The sequence below is a fragment of the Ranitomeya imitator genome, chromosome 3 (genome assembly GCF_032444005.1).
Source record: "Ranitomeya imitator isolate aRanImi1 chromosome 3, aRanImi1.pri, whole genome shotgun sequence".
Classification (NCBI taxonomy): domain Eukaryota; kingdom Metazoa; phylum Chordata; class Amphibia; order Anura; family Dendrobatidae; genus Ranitomeya; species Ranitomeya imitator.
The window spans coordinates 274,970,658-274,991,329 of record NC_091284.1 but is presented as its reverse complement, the minus strand read 5'-3'; the positions used below and the strand labels follow the sequence as shown (position 1 = coordinate 274,991,329).

Below are 20,672 nucleotides of genomic sequence, written 5' to 3'. Positions count from 1 at the left end.
TTGTCCAGCATTGCCCACAGTGTGTCCAGCAATCTGGTTCAGTGTGTCCAGCATTGCCCCAGTGTCTCCAGCATTGCCCCAGTGTCTCCAGCATTGCCCCAGTGTGTCCAGCAATCGTCTGCCCCGTGTGTCCTCCAGCATTGCCCCCAGTGTGTCCAGCAATCTGCCCCAGTATGTCCAGCATTGCCCCCAGTGTCTCCTGTCCAGCAATATGCCCCAGTATGTCCAATTGTCCAGCATTGCCCACAGTGTGCCACAGGTGCAGGCTGCGTGTCCCGCCCTCCTCTTCCTGCTCATTACACACTGCAGTGCAGGTCCTCCAGCGGCCCTCAGCAGCTGCCTACACACCGGCCTGGGGGGCATATGCATTCCTGCAACCCGGCCCAGCCCTCCTCTGGGCACGTGCAGTAATGCCCTGATGGCGGCGGCCAGCGGGCAATCTGTGCGGTAGCCCAGGGCCCCCCCACATGACTGGGCCCTGGGCTACTGCCCAGATTGACCCTCTTATAATGCGCACCTGGCCTATGATGTCAATTACAGGCTTCTTGCATATTTTTAAGGAGAACTTGCACAATTGGTGGCTGACTAAATACTTTGTATTGAGTAGAAGCACCCTTTTGAGATAATACAGTCATGAATCGTTTTGGAAATGATGCAACAAGTTTTTCATACCTGGATTTGGGGATCCTCTGCCATTCTTCCTTGCAGATCCTCTCCAATTCCATGAGGTTGTATGGTGAACGTTGGTGGACAGCCAATCTTCAGGTCTCCAGAGATGCTCAATTGGATTTAGGTCAGGGCTCTGGCTGTGCCAGTCAAGAATGGTCCCAGAATTGTTATGAAGCCACTCCTTTGCTATTTTAGCTGTGTGCTTAGGGTCATTGTCTTGTTGGAAGGTGAACCTTCGGCCAAGTCTGAGGTCTAGAGCACTCTGGAAAAGGTTTTCATCTAGGATATCTCTGTACTTGGCCGCGTTCATATTTCCTTCAATAGAAACCATTCGTCCAGTCCCTCCAGCTGTAAAACACCCCCATAGCATGATGCTGCCACCACCATGTTTCGCTGTTGGGATTGTATTAGGTAGGTGATGAGCAATGCCTGGTTTTCTCCATACATAACCACTTAGAATTATCACCAAATTAGATCTATCTTCGTCTCATCAGACGAGAGAATCTTATTTATCATAGTCTGGGAATCCTTCATTTGTTTTTTAGCAAACTCTATGCGGGCTTTCATATGTCTTGCAATGAGGAGAGGCTTCTGTTGGGCCACTCTGCCATAAAGGCCCGACTGGTGGAAGGCTGCAGTGATTTTGGGGTTCTTCTTTACCTCTCTCACCAAGGCTCTTCTCCCACGATTGCTCAGTTTGGCTGGACAGCCAAGTATAGGAAGACTTCTGGTGGTTCCAAACTTCTTCCATTTAAGGATTATGGAGGCCACTGTGCTCTTAGGAACCTTGAGTACTGCAGAAATTCTGTTGTAACCTTGGCCAGATCTGTGCCTTGCCACAATTCTGTCTCTGAGCTCCTTGGCCAGTTCCTTTGACATCATGATTCTCATTTGGTCTGACATGCACTGTGAGCTGTGAGGTCTTATATAGACAGGTGTGTGCATTTCCAAATCAAGTTCTATCAGTTTAATTAAACACAGCTGGACTCCAAAGAAGGAGTAGAACCATCTCAAGGAGGATCACAAAGAAATGGACATCATGTGACTTAAATATGAGTGTCTGAGCAAAGGGTCTGAATACTTATGCCCATGTGATATTTCAGTTTTTCTTTTATTAATAAATATGCTAAAATTTCTACATTTCTGTTTTTTTCAGACAAGATGGGGTGCAGAGTGTACATTAATGTGACAAAAATGAACTTTTTTGAATTTACCAAATGGCTGCAATGAAACAAAGAGTGAAAAATTTAAAGCGGTCTGAATACTTTCCATGCCCACTGTATATTTCTAATAATAAAAAAACAATTGGCTCCTTGGAGCTGTAAATGGTGGACACTGATCATATTGAGGCAAAAGTCATAAGTAGTAATAACTGTTCATGCTGGTCTCACAATGTAATCCAAAGCAGCACGGTGTAGGCGGGATGTTAGCACTGCTTGGGGGAAAGCACATGCGTGCTGGAGGTAAGGCACTGTGATAACGCATATTGAGCGGCTTTAAATAGAGTTGAAACTGGTGACCGGAGACTTAGGACTCAAATTGATTTGCACATACTTGTTCATAATTAAATGTAGCGTAGTACTTAAGCTTATGGTTTTTTGTTATTAGTTTGATATCAAATTTTACAATATTTAGTTTGTTATATGTGTTTTATCATCAGTTGACACTGTCATGTCCTATGGTAATAGTAGAAATTCACTGCACACTCTCTTTGTTAGTTTGCAAGAATGTTTTCACAATTTATTCCAAAGATAGTCTCAAAAAGATATAAAAACCACAAGCAGTGAAGTGATATAGTCTGATTCAAAAACCCTCCTGGGTCTTAGTCATGGGGTTACTTGGTTGTTGGTGCAAGAGTAGAGGGTATAGAATGTAAAGAGGGACCCTTGGTGTTTAGGTACCCGAAACTGCTGGTGGCGTGGCAATAGAAGCTGTAAAGCTGCGCTTCCGCGCCCTGCTGAGTGTACGGCTGTTTGCCAAACAGTTTTTATATCTTTTTGAGACTATCTTTGGAATAAATTGTAAAAACACGCTTGCAAACTAACAAAAAGAGTGTGCGGTGCATTTCTACTACTACGTTCTGGGCTTTCGCAGTCCGTTCCGCCTGCACCTCATATTCTAGACCAGAGTGTACCCATTTTCTCCTTATCATGTCCTATGGTAAGGCATATTTTGCAAACTTCCAAATTAAAAACAAAACAAAACTGAATTTTCTTTAATTTGACATCTAAAAGAAGAGAAAATAAACTTTTATCTTTGCTTCTTTTTTTCTCCCCTACTTTTGTGCAGCCTCATTACAATGGAACTATGAAGAGGGAGAACAAGAGGTTTAGCTCACAAAGCCAATTTGACAACTGGGGAAAACAACAGTATATATCTTTGGGAAGTCCGATTGGTCCAGGAAACGATTATGGCCCAATACAAACCTTGAAGACAAGTCAAAGTGAAAATGACCTTACAATTCAAAATCACAAAGCCACACTGAAACGCCAAAACCCCTATTATGCACAGAACCATTATTCTCAGCAGCAATATTCTGGAAGGGGGGGTGTCCAGAACTCAAGTTTTTACAGTCATCAAAGTTCACAGCCATGGAAGCAAACGAGTGTTCCAGCAGCACGTACGCCATCTTCCATCTCAGCTACACAGCGGCAAACCTATCAGCAGGTTCACAGCACAATGCAGAGAAATGATGGGTGTTACAGTCAGAAGCAAGAAAATTATGTAGGCACGCAAGCACCATCCAGGTTAGTAAGCAAAAAATAGCTAATTTAATAAATTTATGCTGATCTACAGTTAAACTATTTGACATTATATATACATTATATTTCATATACAGTTAGGGCCAGAAATATTTGGACAGTGACACAATTTTCGCGAGTTGGGCTCTGCATGCCACCACATTGGATTTGAAATGAAACCTCTACAACAGAATTCAAGTGCAGATTGTAACGTTTAATTTGAAGGGTTGAACAAAAATATCTGATAGAAAATGTAGGAATTGTACACATTTCTTTACAAACTCTCCACATTTTAGGAGGTCAAAAGTAATTGGACAAATAAACATAACCCAAACAAAATATTTTTATTTTCAATATTTTGTTGCAAATCCTTTGGAGGCAATCACTGCCTTAAGTCTAGAACCCATGGACATCACCAAACGCTGGGTTTCCTCCTTCTTAATGCTTTGCCAGGCCTTTACAGGTCTTGCTTGTTTGTGGGTCTTTCCGTCTTAAGTCTGGATTTGAGCAAGTGAAATGCATGCTCAATTGGGTTTAGATCTGGAGATTGACTTGGCCATTGCAGAATGTTCCACTTTTTGGCACTCATGAACTCCTGGGTAGCTTTGGCTGTATGCTTGGGGTCATTGTCCATCTGTACTATGAAGCGCCGTCCAATCAACTTTGCAGCATTTGGCTGAATCTGGGCTGAAAGTATATCCCGGTACACTTCAGAATTCATCCGGCTACTCTTGTCTGCTCTTATGTCATCAATAAACACAAGTGACCCAGTTCCATTGAAAGCCATGCATGCCCATGCCATCACGTTGCCTCCACCATGTTTTACAGAGGATGTGGTGTGCCTTGGATCATGTGCCGTTCCCTTTCTTCTCCAAACTTTTTTCTTCACATCATTCTGGTACAGGTTGATCTTTGTCTCATCGGTCCATAGAATACTTTTCCAGAACTGAGCTGGCTTCTTGAGGTGTTTTTCTGCAAATTTAACTCTGGCCTGTCTATTTTTGTTATTGATGAATGGTTTGCATCTAGATGTGAACCCTTTGTATTTACTGTCATGGAGTTTTCTCTTTACTGTTGACTTAGAGACAGATACACCTACTTCACCGAGAGTGTTCTGGACTTCAGTTGATGTTGTGAACGGGTTCTTCTTCACCAAATTAAGTATGCGGCGATCATCCACCACTGTTGTCATCCGTGGACGCCCAGGCCTTTTTGAGTTCCCAAGCTCACCAGTCAATTCCTTTTTTCTCAGAATGTACCCAACTGTTGATTTTGCTACTCCAAGCATGTCTGCTATCCCTCTGATGGATTTTTAATTTTTTTTCAGCCTCAGGATGTTCTGCTTCACCTCAATTGAGAGTTCCTTTGACCGCATGTTGTCTGCTCACAGCAACAGATTCCAAATGCAAAACCACAAACCTGGAATCCACCCCTGACCTTTTAACTACTTCATTGATTACAGGTTAACGAGGGAGACGCCTTCAGAGTTAATTGCAGCCCTTAGAGTCCATTGTCCAATTACTTTTGGTCCCTTGAAAAAGAGGACGCTATGCATTACAGAGCTATGATTCCTAAACCCTTTCTCCGATTTGGATGTGGAAACTATCATATTGCAGCTGGGAGTGTGCACTTTCAGCCCATATTATATATATAATTGTATTTCTGAACATGTTTTTGTAAACAGCTAAAATAACAAAACTTGTGTCACTGTCCAAATATTTCTGGCCCTAACTGTATATACAGTATATATAATTGATCAGAGATGTCCATAAATATATTAATTGATTAACTTACAGTGGGGCAAAAAAGTATTTAGTCAGTCAGCAATAGTGCAAGTTCCACCACTTAAAAAGACGAGAGGCGTCTGTAATTTACATCATAGGTAGACCTCAACTATGGGAGACAAACTGAGAAAAAAAATCCAGAAAATCACAGTCTGTTTTTTTATCATTTTTTTTGCATATTATGGTGGAAAATAAGTATTTGGTCAGAAACAAACAATCAAGATTTCTGGCTCTCACAGACCTGTAACTTCTTCTTTAAGAGTCTCCTCTTTCCTCCACTCATTACCTGTAGTAATGGCACCTGTTTAAACTTGTTATCAGTATAAAAAGACACCTGTGCACACCCTCAAACAGTCTGACTCCAATCTCCACTATGGTGAAGACCAAAGAGCTGTCAAAGGACACCAGAAACAAAATTGTAGCCCTGCACCAGGCTGGGAAGACTGAATCTGCAATAGCCAACCAGCTTGGAGTGAAGAAATCAACAGTGGGAGCAATAATTAGAAAATGGAAGACATACAAGACCACTGATAATCTCCCTCGATCTGGGGCTCCACGCAAAATCCCACCCCGTGGGGTCAGAATGATCACAAGAACGGTGAGCAAAAATCCCAGAACCATGCGGGGGGACCTAGTGAATGAACTGCAGAGAGCTGGGACCAATGTAACAAGGCCTACCATAAGTAACACACTACGCCACCATGGACTCAGATCCTGCAGTGCCAGACGTGTCCCACTGCTTAAGCCAGTACATGTCCGGGCCCGTCTGAAGTTTGCTAGAGAGCATTTGGATGATCCAGAGGAATTTTGGGAGAATGTCCTATGGTCTGATGAAACCAAACTGGAACTGTTTGGTAGAAACACAACTTGTCGTGTTTGGAGGAAAAAGAATACTGAGTTGCATCCATCAAACACCATACCTACTGTAAAGCATGGTGGTGGAAACATCATGCTTTGGGGCTGTTTCTCTGCAAAGGGGCCAGGACGACTGATCCGGGTACATGAAAGAATGAATGGGGCCATGTATCGTGAGATTTTGAGTGCAAACCTCCTTCCATCAGCAAGGGCATTGAAGATGAAACGTGGCTGGGTCTTTCAACATGACAATGATCCAAAGCACACCGCCAGGGCAACGAAGGAGTAGCTTCGTAAGAAGCATTTCAAGGTCCTGGAGTGGCCTAGCCGGTCTCCAGATCTCAACCCTATAGAAAACCTTTGGAGGGAGTTGAAAGTCCGTGTTGCCAAGCGAAAAGCCAAAAACATCACTGCTCTAGAGGAGATCTGCATGGAGGAATGGGCCAACATACCAACAACAGCGTGTGGCAACCTTGTGAAGACTTACAGAAAACGTTTGACCTCTGTCATTGCCAACAAAGGATATATTACAAAGTATTGAGATGAAATTTTGTTTCTGACCAAATACTTATTTTCCACCATAATATGCAAATAAAATGTTAAAAAAACAGACAATGTGATTTTCTGGATTTTTTTTTCTCAGTTTGTCTCCCATAGTTGAGGTCTACCTATGATGTAAATTACAGACGCCTCTCATCTTTTTAAGTGGTGGAACTTGCACTATTGCTGAATGACTAAATACTTTTTTGCCCCACTGTATGTGTAAAAATGAGAAATGACACAGGGAAAAAGAAAAGTATTAAACACATGAAGAAGGAGAGGTGCAAAAAGCCATGGAGAGATATGACACCATCTGAAATATATGAGTAAGTACAAAGCAATTCTGCTACTTAGTGAAAAATAATATCAGCTGGTTCAACTGCTGGCCTAGTAAAGGGTGTCTCATTAGCAAGGTACCACACAAGAAAGTTTTCATGATGGGTAAAACCAGTGAGCTGTCTCAAGACCTCTGCAACCTTATTGTTTCAAAACATACTGATGGCATTGTTTACAGAAGAATTTTTAAAGGGAACCTTTCAGGAGGATTGTGCACAGTAAACTATAGAGTCTGTCAAGTCGGTTATACTGATTAAAATGATACCTTGGTTGATTAAATCCATCTTGTGGTTGTTGTTTAATCTTTATTTTTAGTTTTGAGTTAAAATGGTTCTCTGATTAGCTATTCAGATTTTTGTTTTTCCTTCTCTAGCAAGATGGCGTTGCCAGTGCCTGCTCAATAACGATCACCGATAGCAGGGCGCCGGTGGTGCCATTCTGCAGGAGGAATTTATTTTTTTCTCTAGCAAGATGGCGCTGCCGGAGCCTGCACAGTAGCAGCTTTCAGATCACCTCTATATACACAGATTTAAAAATATATAATTTTAAAAAAAATTTTTTTTTAATATCAGGATAACCTCAACCATATTAATTATAAACACAGTACGCATGTGATTATGCTGCAACGCAGATGCCATGGCTGGCGCCTGCAGACGGTTTTTTTTCCCAGTATGTATATACAGGTCCTTCTCAAAAAATTAGCATATAGTGTTAAATTTCATTATTTACCATAATGTAATGATTACAATTAAACTTTCATATATTATAGATTCATTATCCACCAACTGAAATTTGTCAGGTCTTTTATTGTTTTAATACTGATGATTTTGGCATACAACTCCTGATAACCCAAAAAACCTGTCTAAATAGATTAGCATATCAAGAAAAGGTTCTCTAAACGACCTATTACCCTAATCTTCTGAATCAACTAATTAACTCTAAACACATGCAAAAGATACCTGAGGCTTTTATAAACTCCCTGCCTGGTTCATTACTCAAAACCCCCATCATGGGTAAGACTAGCGACCTGACAGATGTCAAGAAGGCCATCATTGACACCCTCAAGCAAGAGGGTAAGACCCAGAAAGAAATTTCTCAACAAATAGGCTGTTCCCAGAGTGCTGTATCAAGGCACCTCAATGGTAAGTCTGTTGGAAGGAAACAATGTGGCAGAAAACGCTGTACAACGAGAAGAGGAGACCGGACCCTGAGGAAGATTGTGGAGAAGGACCGATTCCAGACCTTGGGGAACCTGAGGAAGCAGTGGACTGAGTCTGGTGTGGAAACATCCAGAGCCACCGTGCACAGGCGTGTGCAGGAAATGGGCTACAGGTGCCGCATTCCCCAGGTAAAGCCACTTTTGAACCATAAACAGTGGCAGAGGCGCCTGACCTGGGCTACAGAGAAGCAGCACTGGACTGTTGCTAAGTGGTCCCAAGTACTTTTTTCTGATGAAAGCAAATTTTGCATGTCATTCGGAAATCAAGGTGCCAGAGTCTGGAGGAAGACTGGGGAGAAGGAAATGCCAAAATGCCTGAAGTCCAGTGTCAAGTACCCACAGTCAGTGATGGTGTGGGGTGCCATGTCAGTGCTGGTGTTGGTCCACTGTGTTTCATCAAGGGCAGGGTCAATGCAGCTAGCTATCAGGAGATTTTGGAGCACTTCATGCTTCCATCGGCTGAAATGCTTTATGGAGATGAAGATTTCATTTTTCAGCACGACCTGGCACCTGCTCACAGTGCCAAAACCACTGGTAAATGGTTTACTGACCATGGTATTACTGTGCTCAATTGGCCTGCCAACTCTCCTGACCTGAACCCCATAGAGAATCTGTGGGATATTGTGAAGAGAAAGTTGAGAGACGCAAGACCCAACACTCTGGATGAGCTTAAGGCCGCTATTGAAGCATCCTGGGCCTCCATAACATCTCAGCAGTGTCACAGGCTGATTGCCTCCATGCCACGCCGCGTTGAAGCAGTCATTTCTGCCAAAGGATTCCCGACCAAGTATTGAGTGCATAACTGAACATTATTATTTGTTGTTTTTTTTTGTTTGTTATTAAAAAACACTTTTATTTGATTGGATGGGTGAAATATGCTAATTTATTGAGACAGGTTTTTTGGGTTATCAGGAGTTGTATGCCAAAATCATCAGTATTAAAACAATAAAAGACCTGACAAATTTCAGTTGGTGGATAATGAATCTATAATATATGAAAGTTTAATTGTAATCATTACATTATGGTAAATAATGAAATTTAACACTATATGCTAATTTTTTGAGAAGGACCTGTATAATATTCATTATGTTAACTAGATCAGTGAGTCTTCATTATGAATACTTAATCAGAGCACCATATGAAGCCCCCCCATTGGCCGACCCGAAGCATGAGCATATCATTAACTCAAAACTGAAAATAAAGATTAAACAACAACCACAAGATGGATTTCATCAACCAAGGTATCATTTTAATCAGTATAACGGCGCCGACCAGACAGTGTCTGTAAGTTACTGTGCACTATCCTGCTGACAGGTTCCCTTTAAACTACTCAAGGTTCCAGTGAGCACTGTTTGGGACCATAATCCGGAAGTGGAAAGGCCATAATTTCACCATAAAGTGACTATGATCAGATGTTCCCGCAATATTTCAGACAGAGGAGTATAAAGAATTATCAGTAGAGTTGTCCAATAGGCAAGGGCCACCTTTGGAGAAAGACAGAAAGACCTGCAATCAGCAGGTACAATTGTTTCGAATAAAACAATAAGTAATGTACTCAATCTCCATGGCCTGTAGGCACACTCACCACGCAAGACTCTATTCCTGAACAAAAAGCATATTCAAGTGCATTGACAATTTGTTCATCAACATTTACACAAGCCTGTGAAATACTGGGAGAATATAGTCTGGTCAGATGAGACCAAAATTAACCTATTTGGATGCCATAATACACACCATGTTTGGAAACCAAAAAGCACTGCATATTACCCCAAAAACAACATACCAAGAGTGAAGGTTGGAGGTGTGAACATCATGGTGTGGGGCTGTTTTCAGCATACAGCACTGGCAAACTTCATATAATTGAAGGAAGAATTAATGGTCAAATGTACCGAGAAATTCTTCATAAAAATCCACTGCCATCTACCAGTATGATGAAGATAAAAAGAGAGTGGACATTGCAGCAAGACAATGATTCCAAATACACAGCCAATTAAACATTTCATTTGATTTCAGATAAAGAAAATAAAGCTGCTACTATGGCCCAGCCAATCACCTGACCTAAATCCAACAGAGTTCATAGAAGGAACCCATAGGATCTTCAGGATTTGAAGAGTGTTTGTGTTAAAGAATAGGCCAAATCACACTTGAGCAATGCATGCAACTAGTTTCTCCATACAGGAGGTATCTTGAAGCTGTCATCACTAACAAAGGATTTTGTATGAAGTATTACATGTCAATAAGCATGTTCAATGCTTTTCCCTGTGTTATTTCATTGGTGATATTTGACAAATCACACTCGTACTGAAACTACAGTCTACTGCTTCATGAGCCCTTACCATCAGTGTCACAAGCGTTCAGCACTCTCCCTCAAATCACTGCAGGCCTCATAGTAACACATGTACACAATATCCAATAATGGTCGTGCCCTATTGAATAAAAACAAGTGCATCTAATCACCCGTAAGGAAAAAACAAAGACCGCACTCATCAGTGGTGTTATTCTTCATTTATTAACTTCAATCCATTAAAAACCATGCCAGACAATATGCAGAGACAATTAGTAGGACCCATCTCAGGACTTGTGGTTGCGTCTGAGGGGCTTAAAATGGTATTTGCCTGAGACGCTTCCTGCTAATCATTATTTTCATGTTGCCTGGCACTTTTTTAATGTAATTAAGTTGATAAAAGAATAACACCATTTATTGAGTGCAACCTTTCATTTTTTCATACTGGAAATTGGATACATTTATTAATATGTTTCCAGGTTTTGTAAGAATCTCCTGCACCACGAGAACAACTTAAGATTGTATCCCATTATTGTTTGAGATGGGAAACAGAAGTGCCAACCAACCAGATGTAACTATTATGTGTCACAGCACTTTCAGATTCTACTTATTTATGTCTCTTATTGCAGGATGGATTCCCAAGATGAGTTTGATGGAGGTTCTATGACCTTAGAAAGAGCAATGGAATTTCTTGCCGGAAATAATGCTAAATATCAGGCGATGGGAGCAAATTACATACAGCATGCTTGCTACCAAGATGAGAATGCAAAAAGTCTGGTATGTCTGGTATGCGCACTAATTGACATAGCCAGGTGTAGAGAAAACAGATGTAGTATTATTGTTTCGGCAAAAAAATAAAATAATAGTTCTCTATACTATGAAAATTGAATAACAATTTTTCAATATACAGTACATTCTGTATCGCACCCCTTTGGCTTTTACGATCTATGCTCCATTTCATTTAACCTCTTTCTGCCATCTGACATACTATCCCGTCGAGGTGACCTGGGACTTAATTCCCAGGGATGGGATAGTACGTCATGGGCGATCAGCCGCGCTCAAGGGCGGAGCGCGGTCGATCGCCGCCGGGTGTCAGCTGATTATTACAGCTGACATCCAGTACTATGTGCCAGGAGCGGTCACGGACCACTCCCAGCACATTCCCCTGGAACACTGCGATCAAACATGATCGCAGCGTTCTGGCGACATAGGGAAGCATCGCACAGGGAGTGGGCTCCCTGCGTGCTTCCCTGAGACCCTCGGAACAACGCGATGTGATTGCGTTGTTCTGAGCGTCTTCTCCCTGCAGGCCCTGTATCCAAGATGGCCGTGGGGCTCCTTCCGGATCTTGCAGGGAGGTGGCTTGCAAGCGCCTATTGAGAGCAGGCGCCGGCAAGCCTGCAGCACTGCCTGTCAGATCGCTGATCTGACACAGTGCTTTGCAAAGTATCAGATCAGTGATCTGACACTATACAACCCTGTTCCACCCTGGGACAAAGAAAAAGTAAAAAAAATATATATATATAGATTTACATGTGTAAAAAAAAACCTAAATAAAGGAAAAAAAATATTGTTTCAATAAATACATTTCTTTATGTAAATAAAAAAATACAATAAAAGTACACATATTTAGCATCGCCGCGTCCGTAACGACCCAACCTATAAGGGCATGTGCACACGTAGAAAGGAGCTCTGCAGATTTTTCCACAGCGGATGTTAGAAATCCGCAGGTAAAAGGCACTGCGTTTTACCTGCGAATCTACCGTGAATTTTCCGTGGTTTTTATGCGGATTTTGTGCGGATTCCACCTGCGGTTTTACACCTGCGGATTCCTATTACGGAGTAGGTGTAAACCGCTGCGGAATCCGCGCAAAGAATTGACATGCTGCGGAATGTAACCCGCAGCGTTTCCGCGCTTTTTTTCTGCAGCATGGGCACTGCGGATTGCGTTTGACATAGGTTTACATAGTACTGTAAACACATGGAAAGGTGCTGCCGACCCGCAGCTGCAGATCCGCTGCAGATCCGCAGCAAAATCCACAACGTATGCACATAGCCTCAAACTGTCCCACTAGTTAACCCCTTCAGTGAACATCATAAAAAAACGAGGCAAAAAACAATGCTTTATTATCATACAGCTGAACAAAAAGTGGAATAACACACGATTAAAAAGACGGATAAACATGGTACCGCTGAAAACGTCATCTTGTCCCGCAAAAAACGAGCTGCCATAAAGCGTCATCAGCGAAAACATTAAAAAGTTATAGTCCTCAGAATAAAGCAATGCAAAAATAAATATTTTTTATATAAAATAGTTTTTATCGTATAAAAGCGCCAAAACATAAAAAAATGAGGTATCACTGTAATCGTACTGACCCAAAGAATAAAACTGCTTTATCAATTTTACCAAACGTGGAACGGTATAAACGCCCTCCCCCGAAAAGAAATTTATGAATAGCTGGTTTTTGGTCATTCTGCCTCACAAAAATCAGAATAAAAAGCATTCAAAAAATGTCACGTCCCCAAAAATTATACCAATAAAAACGTCAAGTTGTCTCGCAAAAAACAAGACCTAATATGACTCTGTGGACCAAAATATGGAAAAATTATAGCTCTCAAAATGTGGAGACGCAAAAACTATTTTTTGCAATAAAAAGCGTCTTTTAGTGAGTGATAGCTGCCAATCATTAAATATTTCCTAAAATACCCCGCTATAAATAGTAAATCAAACACCCCTTCATCACCCCCTTTGTTAGGCAAAAATGATAAAATAAAAAATATATATTTATTTCCATTTTTCCCATTAGGCTTAGGGTTAGGGTTGGGGCTACAGTTAGGGTAAGGGCTATATTTAGGGTTTGGGCTACAGTTAGGGTTGGGGCTAAGGTTAGGGTTAGGGTTGGGGCTAAAGTTAGGGTTAGGGTTTAGATTACATTTACGGTTGGGATTAGGGTTGGGGGTGTGGTTAGGGTTATGGTTGGGATTAGGGTTAGGGGTGTGTTGGAGTTAGGGGTGTGGTTAGGGTTGGGATTAGGGTTAGGGGTGTGTTGGGGTTAGGGGTGTGGTTGGGATTAGGGTTAGGGACGTGTTGGGGTTAGGCGTGGGGTTAGGGTTATGGTTAGGGTTGGGATTAGGGTTAGGCGTGTGTTTGGGTTAGGGTTTCAGTTAAAATTTGGGGCTTTCCACTGTTTAGGCACATCAGGGGCTCTCCAAATGCGAAATGGCATCCGATCTCAATTCCAGCCAATTCTGCGTTGAAAAAGTAAAACAGTGCTCCTTCCCTTCCAAGCTCTGCCATGCACCCAAACAGGGGGTTGCCCCCAACATATGGGGTATCAGTGTACTCAGGACAAATTGGACAACAACTTTTGGGGTCAAATTTCTCTTGTTACACTTGAGAAAATAAAAAATGGGGGGCTAAAATATAATTTTTGTGGGAAAAAAATGATTTTTCATTTTCACTGCTCTGCGTTATAAACTGTAGTGAAACACTTGGGGGTTCAAAGCTCTCACAATATATCTAGATAAGTTCCTTGTGGGTCTAGTTTCTAATATGGGGTCACTTGTGGGGGGTTTCTACTGTTTAGGTACATTAGGGGCTCTGCAAATGCAACGTGACTCCTGCAGACCAATCCATCTAAGTCTGCATTCCAAACGATGCTCCTTCCCTTCCGAGCTCTGCCATGCGCCCAAACGGTGGTTCCCCCCCACATATGGGGTATCAGTGTACTTAGGACAAATTGGAAAACAACCTTTAGAGTTAAATTTCTCCTGCTACCCTTGAAAAAATATAAAAATTGGGGCAAAAAATAATTTTTGTGGAAAAAAATAATTTTTATTTTCACGGCTCTGCGTTATAAACTGTAGTGAGACACTTGGGGGTTCAAAGTTCTCACAACACATCTAGATATGTTCCTTGGGGGGTCTAGTTTCCAATATGGGGTCACTTGTGGGGGGTTTTAATGTTTAGGCACATCAGGGGCTCTCCAAACGCGACATGGCGTCCTATCTCAATTCCAGTCAATTTTGCATTGAAAAGTCAAACGGCGCTCTTTCCCTTCCAAGCTCTGCCATGCGCCCAAACAGTGGTTTACTCCCACATATGGGGTATCAACATACTCAGAACAAATTGTACAACAACTTTTGGGGTCCATTTTCTCCTGTTACCCTTGGTAAAATAAAACAAATTGGAGCTGAAGTAAATTTGTGGTGAAAAAAAGTTAAATGTTCATTTTTTTTAAACATTCCAAAAATTTCTGTGAAACACCTGAAGGGTTAATAAACTTCTTGAATGTGAATTTGAGCACCTTGAAGGGTTCAGTTTTTAGAATGGTGTCACATTTGGGTATTTTCTATCATATTGACCCCTCAAAGTGACTTCATATGTGATGTGGTCCCTAAAAAATGGTGTTGTAAAGATGAGAAATTGCTGGTCAACTTTTAACCCTTATAACTCCCAAATTTTGGTTACAAAATTGTGCTGATGTAAAGTAGACATGTGGGAAATGCTACTTATTAAGTATTTTGTGTGACATATCTCTGTGATTTAAGAGCATAAAAATTCAAATGTGGAAAATTGCGAAATTTTCAAAAATGTCACCAAATTTCTGTTTTTTTTCACAAATAAACGCAAGTAATATCAAAGAAATTATACCACTATCATGAAGTACAATATGTCACGAGAAAACATTGGGATCCATTGAAGCGTTCCAAAGTTATAACCCCATAAAGGGACAGTAGTCAGAATTGTAAAAATTGGCCCGGTCATTAACGTGCAAACCACCCTTTGGGGTTAAGGAGTTAAAGGTTGTTCTTCACTACTTGGACAAACCCTTCTCAATCCGTATGTTTCCCCTTTTAAAATAATAAAACTTATACTCTCCTCCAGTGTTGGCACTGTTCCAGCGCTGTCAGCAATGACTTTCATTCCATACTTTTTTATCACATACACCCAGAGGAAGAGAGAGAGCAGCAGCTCTCACTTCCTCTGGATGTAAGTGATTTTTGTGAAGGCAGGAAGATAGAAATAGCCACTGATTGACTGTTATGCGGCTGCTGGGAACGGCTTTAGGTGAGTATAGGTGTTGTTATTTTAAAAAGGAGAAAAATACGGAATGAGAAAGGATTGTCCGAATAGTGGACAATCCTTTTGAGAATGCATACCATCTTTTTCCCGTGGACTGTCCTAAGCCTCATCGTATTAGAAGAAAGATCTTTAGTAACTGTACTGTAACAAACTTTGTATCTGTGTGTCCATAGCATAATCAGAACAGATACAAGTGAAAAATTAAGGCTCCAGGTCAAAGCTGTAAGCAAAGATCTTAAAATCTGCGTCTGTTAAATAAGGATGCTGAATGCGTATTTGGCCGTGCACAAAATGTAAAACTAAGATGGCAGAATGCTTAAAGAGGTTGTCCGCTACTTTTTCCTTAGGATAGGTAAAAAAATAACTATCTTCTTTTTATTATGATAATTATTCTAAATTCATAGTTAAAGTGGTTGTCCACTACTTTTTCATTGATGATCTATCCTTACGATAGGTCATCAATGTCTGATTGATGGCTGCAGTAGGGTATTGCACATTCGCCTACTATTGATCGGAATAGTTGGCGAATGTGTAGTACCCTGCCGCAGCCACTATTAGAAGACAGAGCAGCTTCACAATCGAGCAGGTCCAACATGCAGAACCCCAGCCGAACAGCTGCTCTCGGTGTCTGCAGCCGCCGGCCAGAACTGCTCGATTGTGAAGCTGCTCCATCTTCTGATAGTGGCTGCAGCAGGGTACTACACACCCGCCGACTATTACGATCAATAGTAGACGAATGGGCAATACCCTACTGCAGCCACCAATCAGACATTGATGACCTATCGTAAGGATAGATTTCAAAAACCTGACCTGCACATCCAAACATAGACTCAGTGTGAACAGGTGCTGAACCTAGAGTCGCCAACTCGTATATAGTTAAGTAAAAAAGGCAGCACACTGCAGCGCTAGAACATGCAAACTTGAAAACACGAAATTTGAACTGCATTACTGCACTAGAAATATGAAAAATGAGAGCGTTTAGCGCATAAAAATGGCCAATTTTATGTGTACCTGGTAGCCTCTTTACGGCATCTCTCTTATACCAGGTCCTACGCTTGCCCTACCTGGCTGAGAATAAACGTCTCCATCTGAATGGGTGCATGTGAAACCTCTTCTTAGACTAAAATTCTCTCTCTCTGTGGAGGGGTATTGGGCCTGCTGTAATTAAAACACCTGAAGCTAGGAGGCGGAGTGCACGATCAGAAGGCTAGAGAATACATTTCAAAACCTGACCTGCACATCCAAACATAGACTCAGTGTGAACAGGTGCTGAACCTAGAGTCGCCAACTCGTATATAGTTAAGTAAATAAGGCAGCACACTGCAGCGCTAAAACATGCAAACTTGAAAACACGAAATTTGAACTGCATTACTGCACTAGAAATATGAAAACTGAGAGCTTTTAGCGCATAAAAATGGCCAATTTTATGTGTACCTGGTAGCCTCTTTACGGCATCTCTCTTATACCAGGTCCTACGCTTGCCCTACCTCGCTGAGAATAAACGTCTCCATCTGAATGGGTGCATGTGAAACCTCTTCTTAGACTAAAATTCTCTCTCTCTGTGGAGGGGTATTGGACCTGCTGTAATTAAAACACCTGAAGCTAGGAGGCGGAGTGCACGATCAGAAGGCTAGAGAATACATTTCAAAAACCTGACCTGCACATCCAAACATAGACTCAGTGTGAACAGGTGCTGAACCTAGAGTCGCCAACTCGTTGTTAGGGCTAGCGGAACGCACCAAATAATGAGACAGATAGAGTATGGTGCGTTCGCAGCCCGGGGTCCACCGTGCAGAGATGGAACCTGCTGCCAAGTAATGACGGACTATATGGCAGTACTCATAAGTATACACACGTGGCTTAAACTTCACCCAGCGTGAAGGAAGCGATCCTGTTGCGTCACAGGACCGCGGTACCGCACATAGAGCGCGAGCAAGTAGTCAGCGAACTCAAGCCCAACTAGGATTGAAGTCCGATTAGACCCTTGCTGGCACAACACCGCAACTGGGTGTGTAAGGAAACCATATAACAATATTAAGGCACAAGAGTGCATGCGGTGCCGCACTGACGAACGCCACTAACCACCCAGGCTTGGGTAAGGAAAGCACAAAGGAAGTGCACGGCGCCGTACTGGCGGTCACAGCAACTGGACGCTGTAATGTGTGATTCGTGCAGTAGGATAAGTCGGGCGCTAGATAGCAGCCATACACCTTCCGCGAACAGACATTCAATAGGGTAGGGGTATCCAAGGACGACTTGCACTCACAACATACACACATTACCAATTGTACACTAGCGCATGGCCGTGCGGTCATGCGCAGTTTATATAGCTGCAGCACAGGAAGTGGCCACAGAAACTTTGCCCTTCCAAGACCTGCCAAGAGGACCAATGGAATGTGCTGCAGAGCCTGAGCACATGACCCTCGATCTCCAACGGGAGATCTTGCCCTGGGCATGCTCAGTGTGTGCAGACAAGGACTTAGTCCCAGAGAAGTCCGCTCGCTGCTGACCAGCACTGGCTTTAATGGCAGAAGCTGAAGAAGCAGCAGTAACTCTCTGTACAGAGTGAGACTGAGCAAGACGCTAGGACTGACGTCCCTGCTGAGCAGGCTCCACTGCGGCTGGATAAGAATGGGAGACCGCAGCGGAGATGGCTCGAGATTCCCCCCTGTGCAGAAGCGGGAACTCGAGACCTAACATTACCCCCCCCTCCTAGGGCCCCCCTCTCCTTGGGCCTCGCTACGCTCGAAGGCAGCAATGAGCTGCGGGGACTGAATGTTTTCAGCAGGCTCCCATGACCTGTCCTCTGGGCCATAACCCTTCCAATCGACCAGATAGAACTTTTTGCCGCGTACCACCTTGCACCCCAAAATAGCGTTCACCTCGTAATCGTCCGTAGACGAACCCGATGTCCCGGCAGATGACTCGGAAAACCGGGACATGTACACGGGTTTCAAGAGGGACACATGAAAGGTGTCGGTGATACCCAAGCGTGGAGGAAGAGCCAAACGGTAGACCACAGGATTAACCCGTTCGAGAACCTTGAAGGGACCCAAGTAGCGAGGAGCAAACTTAGTGGACTCAACTCGCAGCCTGATGTTACGGGCGGAGAGCCACACCAAGTCGCCAGGAGTAAAGGTCGGAGTGGGGCGCCGATGAACATCGGCGGAGGACCTCATTCTCTCCTTGGAGGCCCGAATGGCATCCTGCGTGCGGTCCCAAATGTCCCGTGCCTCCACAGCCCAGTCTGCCACCCTGGAGTCAGCAGAAGACACAGGCATGGGCACAGGAACACGCGGATGCTGGCCGTAATTTAGGAGGAATGGAGTCTGACCGGTGGAGTCGGCTACGGCATTGTTAAGTGCAAACTCTGCCCACGGTAGCAAGGATGCCCAGTCATCCTGTCTGGCAGAAACAAAATGTCGTAAATATGTGACCAAGGTCTGGTTGGCCCTATCTACCAACCCATTCGTCTCGGGATGATATGCCGAAGAGAGATTCAACTCAATACTGAGTAGACGACAAATCTCTCTCCAGAATCGAGACGCAAACTGGGGACCCCGGTCACTAACAATTTTGTCTGGCATACCGTGTAGGCGAAAGATATGCTTAACGAACAAGACAGCCAACGCCCTTGCAGAAGGTAGCCGTGGAAGAGGCACCAAGTGCACCATTTTGGAAAAATGGTCGGTGATCACCCAGATAATGGTGCAGTTACGAGACTTGGGTAAGCCCACCACAAAATCCATCCCGACCATCTCCCAGGGCCTGTTCGCCACCGGCAGAGGATAAAGCAAACCAGCTGGCCGTTGCCGAGGAGTCTTGTTCTTGGCGCAAGAGACACACGCCCGAACATACTCTGCGACATCACGAGCCATATGCGGCCACCAGTATGTCCTCGCCAGTAACTCAGATGTCCTTTTGGTACCAAAATGTCCACACATCCTGGACGAGTGTGCCCAAGAGAGAACCTCCGGTCGCAAACTGGATGGAACAAAAGTCTTGCCTGGGGGCACAGACTCTAGCGAAACCGGGGCCACAGTTCTCAAGCTCTCGGTGGGGACAATAAGCCGAGGCTCCTCCTCCTCCGCAGATGACACAACGTAGCGAGAGAGAGCGTCGGCCCGAATGTTCTTCTCCCCAGAAAGAAAATGGAGGGTGAAATTAAACCGGGAGAAGAATAAGGACCATCTGGCCTGGCGAGAATTCAACCGCTGGGCTGTCTGCAGGTACACCAAATTTTTATGGTCTGTGAAGACTTGGAAGGGAAAACGTGCTCCCTCCAAGAGATGTCTCCACTCCGAGAAAGCCAACTTCATGGCTAGCAACTCCCTGTCCCCGATGGAATAATTCCTCTCTGCTGGTGAGAAGGTCTTGGAGAAAAAGAAGCAGGGATGCTTCCGACCTTGAGCATCCTTTTGGAAGAGGACTGCTCCAGCACCAACAGAAGAGGCATCCACCTCCATGATAAATGGTTTATCAACATCGGGGCGATGTAGGATGGGAGCGCTAGCGAAGTGTGACTTTATAGAGTTAAAGGCCTTGGAGACCTCCTCAGACCACAATTTGGGATTTGCCCCCTTCTTGGTGAGGGCAACCAAGGGAGCTACCAAAGTTGAGAAGTGCGGAATGAACTGGCGATAATAATTAATGAACCCCATAAAGCGCTGCACCGCTTTAAGAGAATGGGGTTCCTGCCAGTCCATCACAGCCTGTAGCTTGGCAGGATCCATAGCCAATCCCTGGGCTGAGATGATGTAGCCCAGGAAAGGTAAGGACTCCTGCTCAAACATACACTTCTCCAACTTGGCATAGAGGGAGTTTGCCCGTAGGAAGTCAAAGACTTTGCAAACATCTCTCCGGTGGGAGTCAATATCTGGAGAGTAGATGAGAATATCATCCAGATAGACTACGACCGAGGTGGAAAGCATATCCCGGAAGATATCGTTCACAAAGTCTTGGAAAACGGCTGGGCATTACAGAGGCCGAAGGGCATTACCAGATATTCATAGTGCCCATCCCTGGTGTTAAAAGCCGTCTTCCATTCGTCCCCCTCACGGATGCGAATCAGGTTGTAAGCACCCCGCAGATCTAGTTTAGTAAATACCCTTGCTCTCCGAAGCCTGTCGAAGAGCTCAGATATCAAGGGCAAAGGATA

At 43.5% G+C, this 20,672-nt stretch overlaps 1 protein-coding gene across 1 annotated transcript in view; it reads left to right on the top strand.

Annotated features, from left to right (window-relative positions):
- PKP1 (plakophilin 1) overlaps positions 1–20,672 on the top strand; it is a 184,789-nt gene that overhangs the window by 79,181 nt on the left and 84,936 nt on the right. Inside the window, exons 3-4 of the mRNA XM_069756477.1 lie at positions 2,959–3,416; positions 11,058–11,205. Coding sequence (XP_069612578.1) covers positions 2,959–3,416; positions 11,058–11,205 — 606 coding nt within the window. The remainder of the gene's footprint in view (positions 1–2,958; positions 3,417–11,057; positions 11,206–20,672) is intronic.